The sequence below is a fragment of the Pelophylax lessonae genome (genome assembly GCF_965119305.1).
Source record: "Pelophylax lessonae genome assembly, chromosome: 13".
Taxonomy (NCBI): domain Eukaryota; kingdom Metazoa; phylum Chordata; class Amphibia; order Anura; family Ranidae; genus Pelophylax; species Pelophylax lessonae.
Genome location: NC_138780.1, coordinates 169,911,873 through 169,929,446, shown reverse-complemented (window position 1 = coordinate 169,929,446; position 17,574 = coordinate 169,911,873). Strand labels below are relative to the sequence as shown.

General features: G+C 39.9%; 1 protein-coding gene across 4 annotated transcripts in view; it reads left to right on the top strand.

Moving 5' to 3' along the window:
- BCL11B (BCL11 transcription factor B) overlaps positions 1-9,858 on the top strand; it is a 161,874-nt gene extending 152,016 nt beyond the window's left edge. For 2 of the 4 annotated variants that reach the window (XM_082242657.1, XM_082242660.1), the window contains exon 3: positions 4,291-7,190. In XM_082242657.1, the coding sequence (XP_082098783.1) occupies positions 4,291-6,290 (2,000 nt within the window). In that variant the 3' untranslated portion in view covers positions 6,291-7,190. Of the gene's footprint in view, positions 1-4,290; positions 7,191-7,583 lie in introns of those variants that run through there. The other 2 variants (XM_082242658.1, XM_082242659.1) reach the window with 2 other exon arrangements.
- Positions 9,859-17,574: the final 7,716 nt, after the last annotated feature.

Genomic DNA, 17,574 nt, shown 5'->3' with positions numbered 1-17,574 from the left:
ATTGAGGGCCAGTGAAAAAAAAAATCCCCTTACATTGCTGGCCCTTACATTGGTGGTCAGAACGCAACCTTACAGAAAAGATCATCTTGCTGCTAGCTTTGTCAAGGGGCTTTGGTCCCAAAACTATGTAGACACCATCAATTTAGAGGTCAATAAGATACATCTCAAGAAACCCATTGCAAAATCTGTAGCGACTCTAGGGTTCCATGGAACCCTGGTTGAGAATGGCTGCTATAGAATGTCACTTAGGAACTCATAAAAATGGCTCCAGAAATTAGCCTTTGACAGACTTTGACACTATTTCTTGCAGCAAAAGAATAAAAATACCCCTCACATTGGTTGTCAGAGGAACGAATGCCCCCCCTATAGTGCTGGTCAAAATGCCCCCTTACAGAATAATAAAAAGATCATTGGCATGTTGCTGCTGGCGTGGTGTTGGCCCTATGTCGACACCATCAAATGGAAGATCAGTAAGACACAGATAAATACAAAGGAAAGAGATACACTGCTTAAGGTAATGGGAAGCTTGATGACCAACAGCGGTGCTCGCCACGGCTCGCCTCCGTGGACAGTCAATAATGAAAGGAAATGGCTGCACTCAGATGTGGTCAAAATCCAGGTTTATTGGACATCCCAATGTGGCAAAAAAGTGGCAAGGTAGACGCGTTTCACACACTAATATGTGTGCTTAATCATTACTATTACTAATGATGCAAGCAAAGCCAACAGAATACTGGGATGTATAAAAAAGGGGATTCACTCCAGAAATAAAGAGATTTTTCTCCCGCTCTACAAGACTCTGGTCCGGCCACATCTGGAGTATGCTGTCCAGTTCTGGGCACCTGTCCTCAGGAAGGATGTGCTGGAATTGGAAAGAGTCCAGAGAAGGGCAACAAAAATAATTAGGGGAATGGAGGACATCAGCTATGAGGAAAGACTACAAGCACTGAACCTATTCTCTCTGGAGAAGAGACGATTGAGGGGGGATATGATATCAATGTACAAATACTGTACTGGCGACCCTAGCATAAGGAACAAACTATTCAGAGTAAGGGAATACAATAAGACACGTGGCCACTCACTAAAACTAGAGGAAAGGCGGTTTAACCTTAAAATGCGTAAGGGGTTCTTCACTGTAAGAGCGGTAAGGATGCGGAATTCTCTTCCACAAGCAGTCGTATCAGCAGGAAGCATTGATAGTTTCAAAAAACTATTAGATGGGCACCTTAGAGACCACAACATACAGGAATATACAATGTACGGTTAACAGCAAACACACGCGCACATCATAGGTTGAACTGGATGGACTGATGTCTTTTTTCAACCTCACTAACTATGTAACTATGTAACTATGACATTTCTTAGCAGATAGTCAAATAACAGCAGTGTTGGAGGAGCAAATTAAAATCTAGCTCAGGTTTTGGTTATTGGATTAAATGACACCTGCGCCACAGTTTATAATCCTCATAAAAACAAAATTCCAGCAGCTACCAAAAATTTGTACAGGAGTACATTCATCAAATAAATATGCCAAACTATTGTATTTATCTGATTTTGGTTAACTAGGGGAAATTTCTAACACTTGCAATGGTTCCAGAATAGTTTTAGTAGTTTGATTTATTTCTTCATTTTTTTTTTTTTTTTGCTCCGTAAGACTCTATCAGATGAACTATGAACATGTCACATTCTCAGAAGCCCGTATATAAAGTACAGTCATGTGTCTCTTGTGTTATATGATCAGGAGACATCAGGTAAGAAAGGTCAAATTCTTGTCAGCGTGCCCCAGCAAGTGATTGTGAGCAGGCCTGTCATTTTAAAAACGACCAGTTCAGTTGAATTAAATAGCCGCGGTAATCCTGGTTTACCTGGATGGAACTCTTCATGTTTATACAAGTCCCTGCAGCTTCTGGGCTAAGCGTTGAACATACGGTATATTTGGGAGAATAAATGCAGACTGTGTTAGCCGTGACATCATACTGATTAATTACAGCACATCTTCAAGACATACTCTAAGATACGCTGCCAGGATATAACCGAGGGCTATAAACGCCTGACTTTAACTCCCCTTCAAAGTTTCTACCTTTGTCCAAGTCATGCTATTGTATAGAATGACAGTTTAGAACGTTTTTTTGGCTTAGTTTACAAAGCATTGCAAACAGCAAGGGTGTACAGTAAGCCACAGCCACGTATTTGGTGGGTTTATAGCTGTAAAAGATTTTGTCGATTGGTTGCTGTGGGTTTCTGCATTTTGCAGATTAGATATTACAGTGCAAAGTTCACATGCTTGATGTTCTGCTGTCAAATATGGCGCAGACCACCTGAACAAACAATGTGTGCATTTATAAAATGAGGGTCATACATAGACTGATTTCCTTACGTATGGAGCAACAACCTTTTATATGCTTTCTTTGCATTCATGAAGTGGTGGTTCAGCTTTCTGCGTCAACCCTGACGAAGCTCGAATGGGTGGCAAGGAAAACCTATAGAAAGCTTGGAGTTGTGAAGGTCCAGAACTTTCTTGCACCACGCTCTGTACCCATTTACTCTCAAAGAAAGTCTGATTTGCAGCCCTTAGCTTATCTTCCACGAGAGAGCTGAGGGATGCATGAGGACCTTAAATTTAACCAAGAGGAGATAGGCTGGTCATTAGAGAAGAAACATGCAAGGATACTAATACCAAACTTTGGACTTGGCCATATATGAACTTAGAGTCTGCTCAGTAAATCACAGCCCTTAGCCTATTACCTTTAGCAGAAGATGAAGAATTGATTGAGGTCTAAGCTCTACTCTGAAAACAAGGGAAGACAGATTGGTAATTAGGAAGGTAAAGTCATGGATATTCAGAACCAACTCTGCCTAGGTTAAGTATGAACTAATTTTGCCCCCCCCCCCCCCGCTATAATCTTGTTTGCAAATGGCAATGCAGCTTTCTGCACCAGCCATGACACAATCAAGATAGTTGGTGTGGTGATTATGCAGCAGCTTTGAGCTTGTGGTCTGAATGTCCATTGACCGAAGAAGGGTAACACCAAATTCAGGATCAGTTCAATGATTCAAGTACTCAACTCATTACCTTCACAGGAGAAGTAATGGCTGTGTGAGCTCTGGCCCCTTATCTGAAACCCTACAAAGAGACTGCTTGTAAGGGGAGGTGCATATATCAATACTCACACCTAGCTCTTTCTCTTCTATAGAAGCCAACATATGCTCTAAATCACTAAACATCAACCTTCCATGAGCAAAAGGAGTTTAACTCTTTCCTGGTGAACCCCTTTAATATACATTCTCTACATTATTTTTCTTTTATAGTCTGCATTGTGTCTTGGTCCTCCGATGCTGCATTCTTTGTTGACAGTGGAAAGCATCCCATAATCCTCTCTGAACAGCAAATCGTTGTCGTTGTGAATGATCTAAAATAAATTTAGTGACAAGTATAGACGTTTAGTAACAGATAAGCCGCAATGTCGGGCTCAGCCGAGCCCCATTGTTCCATCTGCACAATTGCAGTATATTAAAAAATCAATGTAAATGTGTTTAGGTGAAGTATATTGATCAGGAATTGTTTTTTCTTTGCACATATTCATCTCAGCACCGAGCTGATAAGAGAGTGATATGAGTCTATTGGCAAACATTTACTTCTGTGTTTAGCAGCAAGTCATGGTGTATGAGGATTATAGCAGAAATGATAAAGATACAAGGCTACATAATTTGTTTAAAAAAATGTTAAAATTCACAGTGAAATTGTTGGTGATGTTTTTAAATGTTAAAATGAACCTGTCTGTCTTCTTAAAGCAGACCTGTGCTTTGTACATTTAGGGCAAATCAACAGGTCTGCTTTAATTCGACCATCCCCAGCAACATACACTTATCTATCCTTTACACCCTTGTTGGTTTTGATCGGTGGAAGAAAATATCCAGTACTACCAAATATGGAAGAGCTTATGATATCCTCCATGTGACAGCATTGGGCCAATCAGCACTGTTGTGCGGAGAGTTCCTAGCTGTAAATGATGACTCGAGTCTAGAGACTCCAAACCTACACAGAACTTTCCTTTTGCTGCCATCAGTTGAATGGAGTGGTAGAGGTGTGATAGAAAGATACGTTTAGGCATTTTGGGTTCCAAAAGTTAGATGCCAACTATAAATCTTTAGATTTATTGGCTAACTGGGTATGGGATTTTTTCAAACCTTCATATTTGTTAAGGGTAATAGTAAATGTGTTACATAAGAGATATTTTAAATGTGCTAATTAGCAACCAGTTATACTAATGATGTTCTCTTTTCTTGCAGGTAAAGACGAGCCTACCAGCTATATTTGCACAACGTGTAAGCAGCCTTTCAATAGCGCCTGGTTCCTGCTTCAGCATGCTCAAAACACACATGGATTTCGCATCTACCTGGAAACAAGCCCAACTAACAGTTCCCTTACACCCCGAATTACTATTCCCCCACCTCTGGGACCGGAGACTGTTGCACCATCCCCCCTGATGAACTTCCTTGGAGATAGCAACCCTTTCAACCTTCTACGAATGACTGGACCCATTCTACGTGAGCATCCAGGCTTCGGTGACACTCGGCTCCCAAACACGCCGCCACTCTTTAGCCCACCCCCTCGCCATCATCTGGACCCGCACCGCCTTAGTGCTGAAGAAATGGGGTTAGTTGCCCAGCATCCCAGTGCCTTTGACAGAGTTATGCGTTTAAATCCAATGGCAATTGAATCTCCAGCAATGGATTTTTCCCGAAGGCTTCGAGAACTGGCAGGTAACAACCCCACTCCTCCTCCAGTGTCTCCTAACCGTGGTAATCCTATGCATCGCTTACTAAATCCCTTTCAGCCAAGCCCTAAATCCCCTTTTATGAGTACCCCGCCATTGCCACCCATGCCCCCAAGCAGTACAACGCCACCACAAACACAGGCCAAGAGCAAGTCCTGTGAGTTCTGCGGCAAGACATTCAAGTTCCAGAGCAATCTCATAGTTCATCGTCGTAGTCACACGGGTGAAAAACCTTATAAATGTCAGCTGTGTGACCACGCTTGTTCACAGGCAAGCAAACTAAAACGCCACATGAAAACGCATATGCACAAAGCCGGTTCCATGACTGGCAGGTCTGACGATGGACTGTCTGCCACAAGCTCACCAGAGCCAGGTACTAGTGAGTTAACTGGAGAAGGGGGAAAGTCCAACGAGACAGATTTTAGGAATGAGAGTGACCCCTCTTTGGGCCATGAAAACGAAGAAGAAGAAGAGGAGGAAGAAGAAGAGGAAGAGGAGCTAGAAAATGAAAGCAGACCAGAGTCAAGTTTCAGTATGGACTCAGAAATAAGTCGTAACCGGGAAAATGGGGCCAAGCCTCTACATGATGAGAAGGCACTCGCGCTTGGCAAAGTGATGGAGAATGTAAACTTGGGAAGCATGCAGCAATATAATGACATGCTTAATGACAAACAGAAGAGAAGCCATTTCATGAAACGGTCTTCTGACCCACGAGATTTATGCAGGAGAATTCCGGGTGAAGAAGATGGCGATGAAAGAGAAATCATCCGGAACGAAGAAGGGGCTGTCAATGGAAGAAGCTTTGGCTCAGGTGAACCCTTTCCAGGTCTGCTCCCTCGAAAACCTATGCCCATTTCTGGCTCTGGTCTCAATAATTCCTCAAAAAGGATAAAAATAGAAAAAGACTTAGACTTACCACCAGCAACGATAATCCCTTCCGAAAACGTTTACTCGCAGTGGCTGGTTGGATATGCAGCATCCCGGCACTTCATGAAAGATCCATTTCTAGGATTCACGGACTCTCGACAATCCCCTTTTGCAACTTCTTCTGAACACTCTTCAGAAAATGGCAGCCTGCGGTTCTCCACACCACCAGGTGACATGCTGGACGGGGGTCTCTCAGGGCGGAGTGGGACAGCGAGTGGGGGCAGTACACCTCACATCGGTGGACCAGGCCCCGGTCGACCCAGTTCTAAAGAAGGGAGAAGGAGTGACACATGTGAGTACTGTGGCAAAGTATTTAAGAACTGCAGCAACCTCACGGTCCATCGTCGGAGCCACACGGGAGAACGGCCTTACAAATGTGAGCTCTGCAACTATGCATGTGCACAGAGCAGCAAGCTGACGCGCCACATGAAAACACATGGCCAGATAGGTAAGGAGGTGTACCGCTGTGACATTTGCCAGATGCCCTTCAGTGTTTACAGCACCCTGGAAAAACACATGAAAAAGTGGCACGGAGAACACTTGCTGACAAATGACGTGAAAATTGAGCAGGCAGAAAGAAGCTAAGGCCCCCTAGATGGGTTTAATCAGTTTAAATTTGTACAGATTTAACCATTGCCAACTGAGAAAAAGCTGAATTAACTTGCCTCCTTAAACATAACTTAGCGTAAACATGTTAGGTGTCGAAAAGTGGCACTAAAAATACAACCTGTGTCTGCAGTTCTTTTTTTAAACCTGAGGGTTGAATAAGGCAGTAAAACTTTTGGAGCCTTTTAACTGTGCAATAATTTCTGTATTTATTTGGGTTTTATTTGTCATTTTTGGCATGTGCAGGTACTTTTTTTGCTGTTTAATTTTCTTTCTATATTTTTTTTTTAAATTGTTTTTGTTGTTGTGCATCCTTGTTAAAAAAAAAAAAAAAAAAAAAGAAAAAACCTTGAAACCTCTCTTGTGTTGCAGGGACTAGCAAATTTTTATTTAACAATAAATTTCAGCCCCCCTGCAGGACAAAGAGGGTTAATCCCCCATTATTTCCCACACCCCATTTATCAGAGTAGTAGCCAGTTTGTCCTAGTAGTGGAGAATTGTATCTTAAATTATCATTTTGGGCTGCTACATTTCTGGAATTTAAGCTAAACCTTTGTAATTTCTTGAAAAGAAGCCATCAGCTTTCTTCTGTTATTTTATTATTTTTTTTTTCTTTAAATATTTTATTTTATTTTTTTAAATTTATCTTGCCATTACTTAAATGGGGTCAGATAGAATATTTACGCAGCGGATTACAATCTATAAAATCTTAGCACTTATATTGCATGATAGGATCTCATATGCAACAGTTAAAATGCAACCTGAAATTTTTGAGGAACCTAATACTTGAGAGAATCATAAGTGTGCAAATCACAATCCATTGTCTGCACCATTGCATTTTTTTTAATTTTTATTTTTAATGCATCTCCTGTCTAAATATTTTGAGAGGCACAGCATTGAGAAATGTCCAGTTTTGAATGCAGTCTCATATTTTTTATTTTTTTTTTTGCTGCTGAAGTGTTCCTGCAGCTCCCTACTCAAGGGGGGCTCTGTGGTGTAGGCCACTTGGCAAGCAAATGGTTAAAGATGCACTGTTAGAACTTTACCCACTGAAGCCACCTGCAGTTCCCTCAGTGCTGAAAAGCTGAAGGGTCATCAACACAGTTCAGTACGAGTTATGTCATTGTAATTGGTTGCTTATTTCAAAATATTGTGGACTATGAATTTTCGAATGTAATTTATTTTAAATAATGAACGTTCCAATGATAATGACATTTGCTTTTAAGATCGTTTTTCCATTTTTGTTTTCTTTTTTGTCTTTGCGTGCATCAGGAGGACAGCTGAGAACGAAAGGTTACCCATTTTAATTTTGTTGACCGCACTTTAAAAGTTGAGTTTCTATGTTTTCCATGGCTTCTGAACAAGAAATTACAGCCTATTCTCCTGCGCAACCCAATGGTCGGGTTGGATTCAATAAAGGGAACACCTGAGATTAAGTGCCAGTGTTGCTAAGCATGGCATTCACAATGCTGGCACTATAAAAGATATATATATATAATTTATTGGACGGTTTGTCTACTGCCATTCGATTTTTTGTGAGTGCCTTGAAAACTGATCTTCCTATGTGAGTCTCTTGAGACAAAATGCAAAACATTTTTGTGAAAGAAAAAAAAAAAAGAACTTTTAAAAATAGTAATACAAGAAATTTACATTTCTTTAAAAAAATCAACAAAAAACAAAACAAAAAGCCACATTTACGTATAGAAAAAAAAAAAAATCTGGTTGACCATAGTGGACACAATATTGCCATAAGACCCAATCTAACGAAGATGTTTACTCAGCACAAGTTTGAACCTTCTTAAGCTGATTTATCGTCAGCTGTGTTTCTTTTCAGGACAACGCTGCTTAGAAAACGGAATGAAAATTATTTACTGCTGAATTGAAAAAGAAATGACACAACATACCAGTTATCGTTGAATGGGGAAAAAAAACAATTCAGGAACAACGGCTATTTTTTTTTTTTTTTTTTTTTTTTTAACGGTAAATTTAGTGCACTCTGTCTTAAAATACGTTTACAGTATTCAATACGTACAAGGGTTAAAAAAAAAGAAAAAAATAAGAAATAATTGTGTGTATGTGTGTTTGGACGATCATTTCTTTTCAAAGTTGCTTAATAGGTTATAAAAATGCCATACCGGCCATGTGTATATTGTTTATTTTTATTTTATAATATTTTCTTTTGGTGACGGGGTTTTAGTATATATTATATATATTAAAATTTCTTGATTACTGTAAAAGTGGACCAGTATTTGTAATAATGGAGAATGCCTGGGCATTTTGCAAAACCAGAAAAAAAAATTCCTTGAAAAAAAAAAAGTTGCAGTAAAAAAAAAAAAAAACTTTAATGGTGGGTCTATAACATTGTTCTTGTCACTGTAATTGTAAAGTCTGAGTTTTAGTACTTATTTTCCTGCCTGGGTGTTATTTTTTATTTCAAACTGTATAGAAACTTGTATTTGGGGAATAAAAGGTGATTGCTACACCATGTAGAAAAAGTAAGTAGAAAAAAAGTGCTTAATATTGTTATTGCTTTGCAGAAAAAAAAAAAAAAAAAATCACGTTTCTGAACTGTGCTTAATTTCCTTCTTTTATCCTTTCCCACCCCTCCCCTCCCCCCTTCTGGAATGGATATTGATATTGATTGGTTCACATGATGTAGGCACTTGCTGTATTTTTACCGGAGCTTGTAATTTTTTAACTGTACGCTTGTCCTTTTAAAAGGATTAAATGTACCTTTTTGTTAGTGGATTTGAAAAAAAAAAAAAAAAACACATGCTGCCATAATATATTTTTTTAATTTGGCAGGATAAAATATAAAAAAAAGAAAAAAAAAAAAAAAAGAAAACAAATAAACATTTGTAATTTAAGTCCTAATGTACAGAAAATACAAAAAAAACCCAACGAAGTTGTTTGACAGCTTCTGGGTAATTGAAACAAAAAAAAAAGTCTTAAATATTTTGTTCACCAGAAATATTAGTTGTACATTCTTTTCATGATTGGGGCCTACAAATAGAGTACTGTTCATGCAGGGATGTAACAATTCATAAGGTGCCTGGACCTTGTATCAAGGCCTTAGCAGGTATTGACAAATTAATACTAGATACCCATGTAAAATATAATCTCAATTTTTGTATAAAATTTTACAGGAACATTCCACATGCAGTACACCTGTGACAGTTCCAGGAAAACCTGTTATAGAGAACTATTCTCAATCTTCCTACCCTACCGTCCCCCAACCCCCCCTCTCCCGGTGGTGCCCTTGATAACACAAACTTGTTAATCAATATTACAGACAAAGCTGTTTTTAGCCAGTTTTTCGGTCCAGGCACAGTCATCTGATCCCGTTAGAACAGGACCTAATCCAAACCCAGTTCTTGCCAATCCATTTAGCGTCTGCTTTGCTGTTTGTACATTCCATAAAGTTCCTGAATGTTTGATGGGCTGAGATGAAATCCCGCTCCTTTCCTATTTATATTGAATATTGGCAATTCCAAATTGACATATTCGTGCTGTTTTGGATCTGCAACCTCCTTCTATACAGGCCAATCAAAAATGACCACCTGTGGATATTTCAAGAGGTCAGAAGGCAAAATTTTAGATAATCTGGACACTTCACCAGCAAATGCAGAAAATTATTCCTGACCCGACGTGGGGGTACGTTGTACGCCTATAGTTCCAGATAAAATAATGTAAATTTAAATAATTTTAATTCAAGCACAAATGTGATATTTTTGGATTACAATAGAATGAATATTCCCTCTTTCATGACCCCGAAATAAAAATACAAGCACAATAAGCAAGACCTCCCATTGTCCCCAGTTGGATTTACTTTCTTGTAGTGGTCACCAGCGTTTCATCACAGCCCATGATAAGACAGTCCTTCATTTTTTTGTGTATTGCAGGCGTCATTATGGTGCTCTTTGTATTTTTCAGAACTGCAAAGCAAAATTAATGTCAATTAAGTTGTTAGCATTTGTACGGCAAGGCAAAATATTTTTTATTACCTTTTTCTATTATTGTATGAGCTTTTGTTGTTTTGGAGGTTTTGTCTTTTACTACAAGTTTGAAACTATTTATTATTGCTTGGAATATGCGCTCTGTTTTAAAAACAAGAGCAAATTTTTTTTTTGTTTTTTTTTTTTTATTAATTATTATTATGGATAAAATGTTGGGACGGCTAGAGGTCTTTTCAACATGGCTAGGTGAAAATATTTATTGTTTCTTTTATCTGTACAAGAATATGGTCTTTCTTTACCGTACTGTCACATTGTTGAGTTCAGCATGTGTCTTTCATTTCATTTGTACGCTCGTTCAAAAAAAAAAAAAAAAAAAAAACAAAGCTTGTTCCAATTTTCAAGTTATGAAAAAAAAAAAAAAAGAAAAATAAATTGGACATTAAACTTGACAATCTTACGATTCTTCTTTTTTTTGTTTGCTTATTTTTCTACCGCTATACTGAAAATTGTTAAAACATCTTTTTAACGGTTTACAAATAACGATAAAAAAAAAAAAATTGTGCAAAACATCGCCAGTCAAAAGAGCTTGACTGGTGATATACAATGTTACAAACAGTGGAAAATAATTGAGTTTATATAAAAGAAGGGGAGAAAAAGTTAAATTTTAACTGCTAATTATGTAGGGCTTGGTGTCAGTGTCACTTGTAGAGTGTGAAGAAGTTCAGCTCACTGTGTTAATCTGCTGACTGGTTCAGATGGAAGTGCGGTACATGGATATTTTGTCCCTGAATATGTCACAAAACACCAGCAGCGTGAAAAGGTTACGAGCTAAAAATTGTCTTATGTTGTCAAGGTCTTCACAATGAATCTTCTTTAAGAAGAAGATTGATGAATTATCTACGTTATTCTGCTTTCTAAAGATCTGTCAATACGGTAACTAAACATTCTGGATGGAGCCAAAGGTTGGCATGCTCTTCTGAACACACGCTAAAGTCTTAAGCCCCGTACACACGCACCGATCGGCCGTCTTTTGTCCAGTGTTGTTGTGTTGGTTGAAATGTGCTCTAGACTGCACACGAATTTTGTCGGCCAACAACAACCAACTTCAGAAGTGATGTCATGTTCTGGTCTACTTTTCGTGTGTTTTTTCTTCTCTGAGCATGCCCAGTCTTGATCATCACATTTTTGTCGGCCGAAATCTGTACTGACTGAGGAACAATCGGCCGTTCTGGTGACGGCCAACAGAAATTTTAAAGCCTGCACACCAGATTCTGTTCGGCCGAAAAGTCGCAGTCGGTTGTCGGAAGCATCATACTAACAAGCAGATAATCGGCCGATCGGACGTTGGCCGAAAATTTACGGCCAACAATCGGTGCGTGTGTACGGGCCTTAAAGGGCCATACACACTATAAGATTTTCTGAAGATTTTTTCGTTCAGATTTACCTTTTCTATGTAGTGCAAGGGCCTTCCAGATTGCATACAAATTGAAAGTGTTTAGGTCTGACCTCATATTATATGGTTTTGGTAAATCTAAAGGAAAAAGTCTTCAGAAAATCTTATAGTGTGTATGGCCCATTAGGCAGCCTTTCCCAACCTTTTTTTTTAACTTTGGGAACCCCTAAAATATCTTTCCAGGCTCAGAGAACCCATGCTAATAATGCCTATATCCACTGCCCACAGTATTTAAGTGTGATGGTCATTGGGAATAATGCTCTTTTCATTTGGTGTCATTGAGAAGAATCCCTTCCATACGAAAATTAGAAATAACTCATTGCTCAAGGAACCCCTAGCAGCCTCTGGTGTAACCCTGGGGTTCCTTGGTTGAGAAAGGCTGGTCTAAGGGGTAGTCTTACCTGAGGAGTATGAAGTTCACTAAGCCCAGTAAACCAGATTTCAAATCAAATAACCAATCATAAGCAAGGGAGCTAAAAAAACATAAAGTATGAATTTCCCTCACATTATTGGTTAACTGAAGTGAACGCAGCTTTGCTAGCCTAAGTCAACATTCTACTTCTCTGGTAACTCATCACTATGTTTATGCTAGTAGTGGTGACAGATCAGTCTTCACTGGTGTTAAAGGGTGTGTAGGTACATTCTTTTTTTACATTTTGGATAGAGTGGGGAAGGGTTAGACCCTTTGTCAATTTGTCTGTCTCCAGCTGGGAAGATTCACGCCTCTACTTGTCCTGGTAGCTAATGAAGAGCTAAGGTTCGTTGGATTTGGTTTGGGCCAAAACTGTGACATGATAGCAATGCGGCTATAATTATGTCAATGATGTCACCAGGATCCACATTCCTAGGTCATAGCTCATTCAGCCCGAACCTTAGCTTATCAATACTAGTGACTGGATTGGGAAACTGTCACATGGTAGCCATGTGGCCATATTAGGTCAATGATGTCACCAGGATCCACATTCCCAGGTCACAGCTTACTGAGTCGGGGGGCCTGCTATCATGTGATAGCTTCCCATGGGCCCCACTTCAGCCCGAACCTTAGCTTATCATTACTATTGACTAGATTGGGAAGCTGTCACATGGTAGCCATGTGGCCATATTAGGTCAATGATTTCACCAGCATCCACATTCCCAGGTCACAGCTTCTTGAGCAGGGGGCCTGCTATCATATGAAAGCTTCCTGCGGGCTCCACTTCAGCCCGAACTTTAGCTAGTGACTAGTGCCTAGATTGGGAAACTGTCACATGATACTCATATGACCATATTGGGTAAATGATGTCACCAGCATTCACATTCCCAGGCCACAGCCTATTGAGCAAGTGGCCTGCTATTATGTGATAGCTTCCCGGAGGGCCCTTGTTCAGCCCAAACTTTAGCTTATCATTACTAACGACTAGCGACTAGATTGGGAAATTGTCACGTGATAGCCATGTGGCCATATTAGGTCATTAATGTCACCAGCATCCGCATTCCCAGGTCACAGCTAATTGAGCCAGTGGCCTGCTACCATGTGATAACTTCCCACGGGCCCCACTTTAGCCCGAACCTTAGCTTATCATTACTAGCGACTAGATTGGGAAACTGTCACGTGATAGCCATGTGGCCATATTAGGTCATTAATGTCACCAGCATCCAAATTCCCAGGTCACAGCTAATTGAGCCAGTGGCCTGCTACCATGTGATAACTTCCCGTGGGCCCCACTTTAGCCCGAACCTTAGCTTATCATTACTAGTGACTAGATTGGGAAGCTGTCACATGATAGTCATGTGGCCATATTAGGTCAATGATGTCACCAGTATCCACATTCCCAAGCCACAGCTTATTAAACCGGTGGCCTGCTATTGTGATAAGTTCCCGTGGGTCCCACTCTAGCCCAAAACATAGCTTATCATTACAAGTGACTAAATTGGGAAGCTGTCACATGATAGCCATGTGGCCATATTGGATCAATGATGTCACCAGCATCCACATTCCCAGGCCACAGCTTATTGAGCCGTGGCCTGCTATCATGTGATAGCTTCCTGTGAGCCCCACTTCAGCCCAAACCTTAGCTTATTATTACTAGTGACCATTGTCACCGAGACAGAAAGTAATGGAAAATACACAAATCTGGAGTTGTCATTAGAGCCAGGGATCAGGGAAAAGCTTTCACTGGAGGACACTTATTCCTGTGACAAGATGGAAATGTTGTTTACTTTGGAGAAATTTCCTCTCATTTCCTGTTACAGCTCCAGGGCAGGAATCAAAGTAAAACTTTTCCACCATTAGCGAAAAAGAAAAAAAACCTGGTAAGGGTAACCCTTTCCAGGACTATTTAAAACAATAAAAGTACATTTGGCTACGTATACACCCTAAACAAACACCACTAAGCACTATTTGTATTGCCAGAAAAAATTCACTTTACCTGATTGGCTGGCTAGGGATAGACATAAGGACCGAAAGCATACTCTAAGGTCAATTCACTTCTATGTAGTTTGCGATTGCTGCATTGTACAGTGCATTTTGCTGTGTGTTTCGCATTTTTTAATGCTTTTTTTTTTGGACCAATTTGTTGGGGAGATTAAAAAACGCAAATCGTAGCAAAATCGCTGTAAAATCACAGCAAAATCGCTACAAAAACAAACTACATGCTTTTTGGCAGCTTCTCCGTTGAAGTCTATGTAACCAAAAAAGCAAAAAAAAAAAAAAATCAGCATTTTGCACTTAAACAAAGTTCCTGACACTTTCCAAAAACTAAAAGCAAAAAAAAAAAGAAGAGAGGGGCGCACCGACCTAGTGCAATACCATAAAATATTTATTGACAGATGGTTAAAACCACATGTATTCTACTCACAAGAGTACGCTATGTGCAAGCGAAAAAGAGAGTCCCTTCAGCTGTCCAGAAACCACAGGACTGTGATGCTTAGTTGTGACAGGCAAACTTGAAGGTGTCCATATGGCTAACGCATTTCGAGGGAGAACCCTCTTCCTCAGAGCCGCCGGATCCTGTGGTTTCTAGACAGCTGAAGGGATTCTCTTTTTCGCTTGCACATAGCGTACTCTTGTGAGTAGAATACATAGTCCCTTCAGCTGTCCAGAAACCACAGGACCGTGATGCTTAGTTGTGACAGGCAAACGTGAAGGTGTCCATATGGCTAACGCATTTCGAGGGAGAACCCACTTTCTCAGAGCTGTCGGCTCCTGTGGTTTCTGGGCAACTGAAGAGACTCTCTTTTTCGCTTGCACATTGCACGTACCCTTGTGAGTAGAATACATGTTGTTTTAACCATCTGTCAATAAATATTTTATGGTGTTGCACTAGGCCGGTGTGCCCCTCTCTTCTTTTTTTTGCTTTCAGTTTGTGTGGATACCCATCATCCTAAGAGGGCAGCAAGACCTTTGATGCTTATGGTACAGCCAATCCCTCTCTCAGCAAGACCTTTGATGCTTATGGTACAGCCAATGCCTTTCTCAGCAAGACCTTTGATGCTTATGGTACAGCCAATGCCTCTCTCAGCAAGACCTTTGATGCTTATGGTACAGCCAATGCCTCTCTCAGCAAGACCTTTGATGCTTATGGTACAGCCAATGCCTCTCTGGCCTACATGCACTATTTGAGCGCAGGGGATATTTACTTGACTTTCCAAAAATGCAGTGGCTGAAAAAAGCATAGATGTGAACATCTCTCCTAGGAAACCATGTTAAATAAATTTAGACTGTAGTGCGTTTCTGCAAAAAGCACCAAAAAAACGCATAGGTTTGAACCGAGCCTTACTGTTTATAGGCCTAATGAAGGTCTAAATGACTACTTTTCTTATTTAGTGTGTTACAGTTAAACAAGACTGAAACAGGAGTAAAAAAAAGTTTAGGCCCCATGGGGCATTGGGGTTTATCCTATTCAGATATGTGCAAGCTATGCTGCCAATCAGCATGTTGTAGGCAAGGGGTCAGTAACATGCAAAGCATAACCTCAGATCTGGGTCTACTATTTTACTAACCTCCTAAAACTTTTGAAGATGTCAAGCCGAAGACAAAAAAAAAGGAATCTTTTTATAAAGATAATGTGTGAAGAGTGCAGTACTTAGCGTAGAGCAGGGGTCTTCAAACTATGGCCCTCAAGTTGTTCAGGAACTACAATTCCCATCATGCCTAGTCATCTCTGTGAATGTCAGAGTTGTACAATGCCTCATGGGATCTGTAGTTCTGCAACAGCTGGAGGGCCGTAGTTTGAGGATCCCTGGCGTAGAGAATGAATAAACTATGATTATTTTGAATACCAATCACATGGAGGATTTTTGCTTGCACATGATCTCATGATTGACCCGATTGCAGCTTCACCTTATTCACTAAGCTAAGTGAACTTTTTGGCGAACGTTCACTTTGCTTAAGGAAAAAGTTAAAGTTGCTTTTTTCGTCAGTCATCCAGACATTCACACGGTAAATCAACTCCCCTTAGTAAATGAGCCCAATTAAAATATGGTAACAAAGCAATGCACAGCAAATATGTCACAGGTTGAAAATATGAAAAATATTGATTTTGACTTAGAAATTTGAATTCCGGTGCAACAGCTAAACACACAAATAAGAAAGCTGTTTTACCTGGCAAAAAAATGTTGCAATCTGTCCATCCAGTTCTGCCAACAAGCACAACACTGTCTAGCCAGCAGAGGGGACCTGATTGTTCCATGCTGTGCTTTTCAACTTACAGGTCTCCACCGCCCACCCTATGATGGGACAGTGAAAGGAGAAGCAGCACACTGATAAGCTCATCTCTCTGTCACTCTGCTCTCTGCTCCTATCAGTATGTTCCTTACACTGCAGCACACCTGATTGGCTCCTTTTGTTACTTCTCTCTTCCTTTCTTTTTGCTTTGTTCTCTACAGGACTGCAAAAGGCTGATACCAAGTCAAACTAAGGTACATATACTACTGTACTTGCATTTCAAAGAAACTCATTTCAACTTTAAGTTTAGGTATGGACTTTCTTGCATAGTGGTCCACCTTGGCCAATGTATGTATGCATATCTAATGCCTGAGTGATCCCTGTGGAAGCAGGAAATCACTGTAGTAGTCACAGCTGCAGCAGTCTTCCAGTTCCAGTGCAGGGCAGGGGGTCTATTGCTAAGATTGTTTAAATACATTCATAGCTACATAGTTACATATAGATACATAGTTAGTCTGGCTGAAAAAAGACACAAGTCTATCTAGTTCAACCAATAGAGGAACAAAAAAAAACTACACACACACACACACACACACACATATATATATATATATATATATATATATATATATATATATATATACACACACACACATATACATACACACACATACAATCCTATAAATACACAATCCTATACGCACAGTTGATCCAGAGCAAGGCAAAAAAACCAACAACAATAAAGCATGATCCAATTTGCTACAGCAGAGGAAAAAATTCTTCCTGACCCCCCAAAAGGCAATCGGGTATTCCCTAGATCAAATTTACCTATAAATGTTAGTATCCAGTTATATTATGTGTATCTAGGAAATAATCCAGGCCTTTCTTAAAACATTCTACTGAGCTGACCAGAAGCACTTCTTGAGGGACTGTTCCACATTTTCACAACTCTTAATGTGAAGAAGCCTTTTGGTATTTGGAAAATAAATATCTTTTCCTCTTGTTTAGACGTAAAGAGTGCCTCCTTTTCCTCTGTGATGACCTGAAAGTGAATAACTCAACAAAAAGTTCACTATATGGACCCCTTATGTATTTATACATGTTGATCATATCCCTCCTTAATCTCCTCTTCTCAAGAGAGAATAAATTCAGTTCCTCTCATCCTTCCTCATAGCTGAGCTCCTCCATGCCTCTTATCAGTTTGGTTGC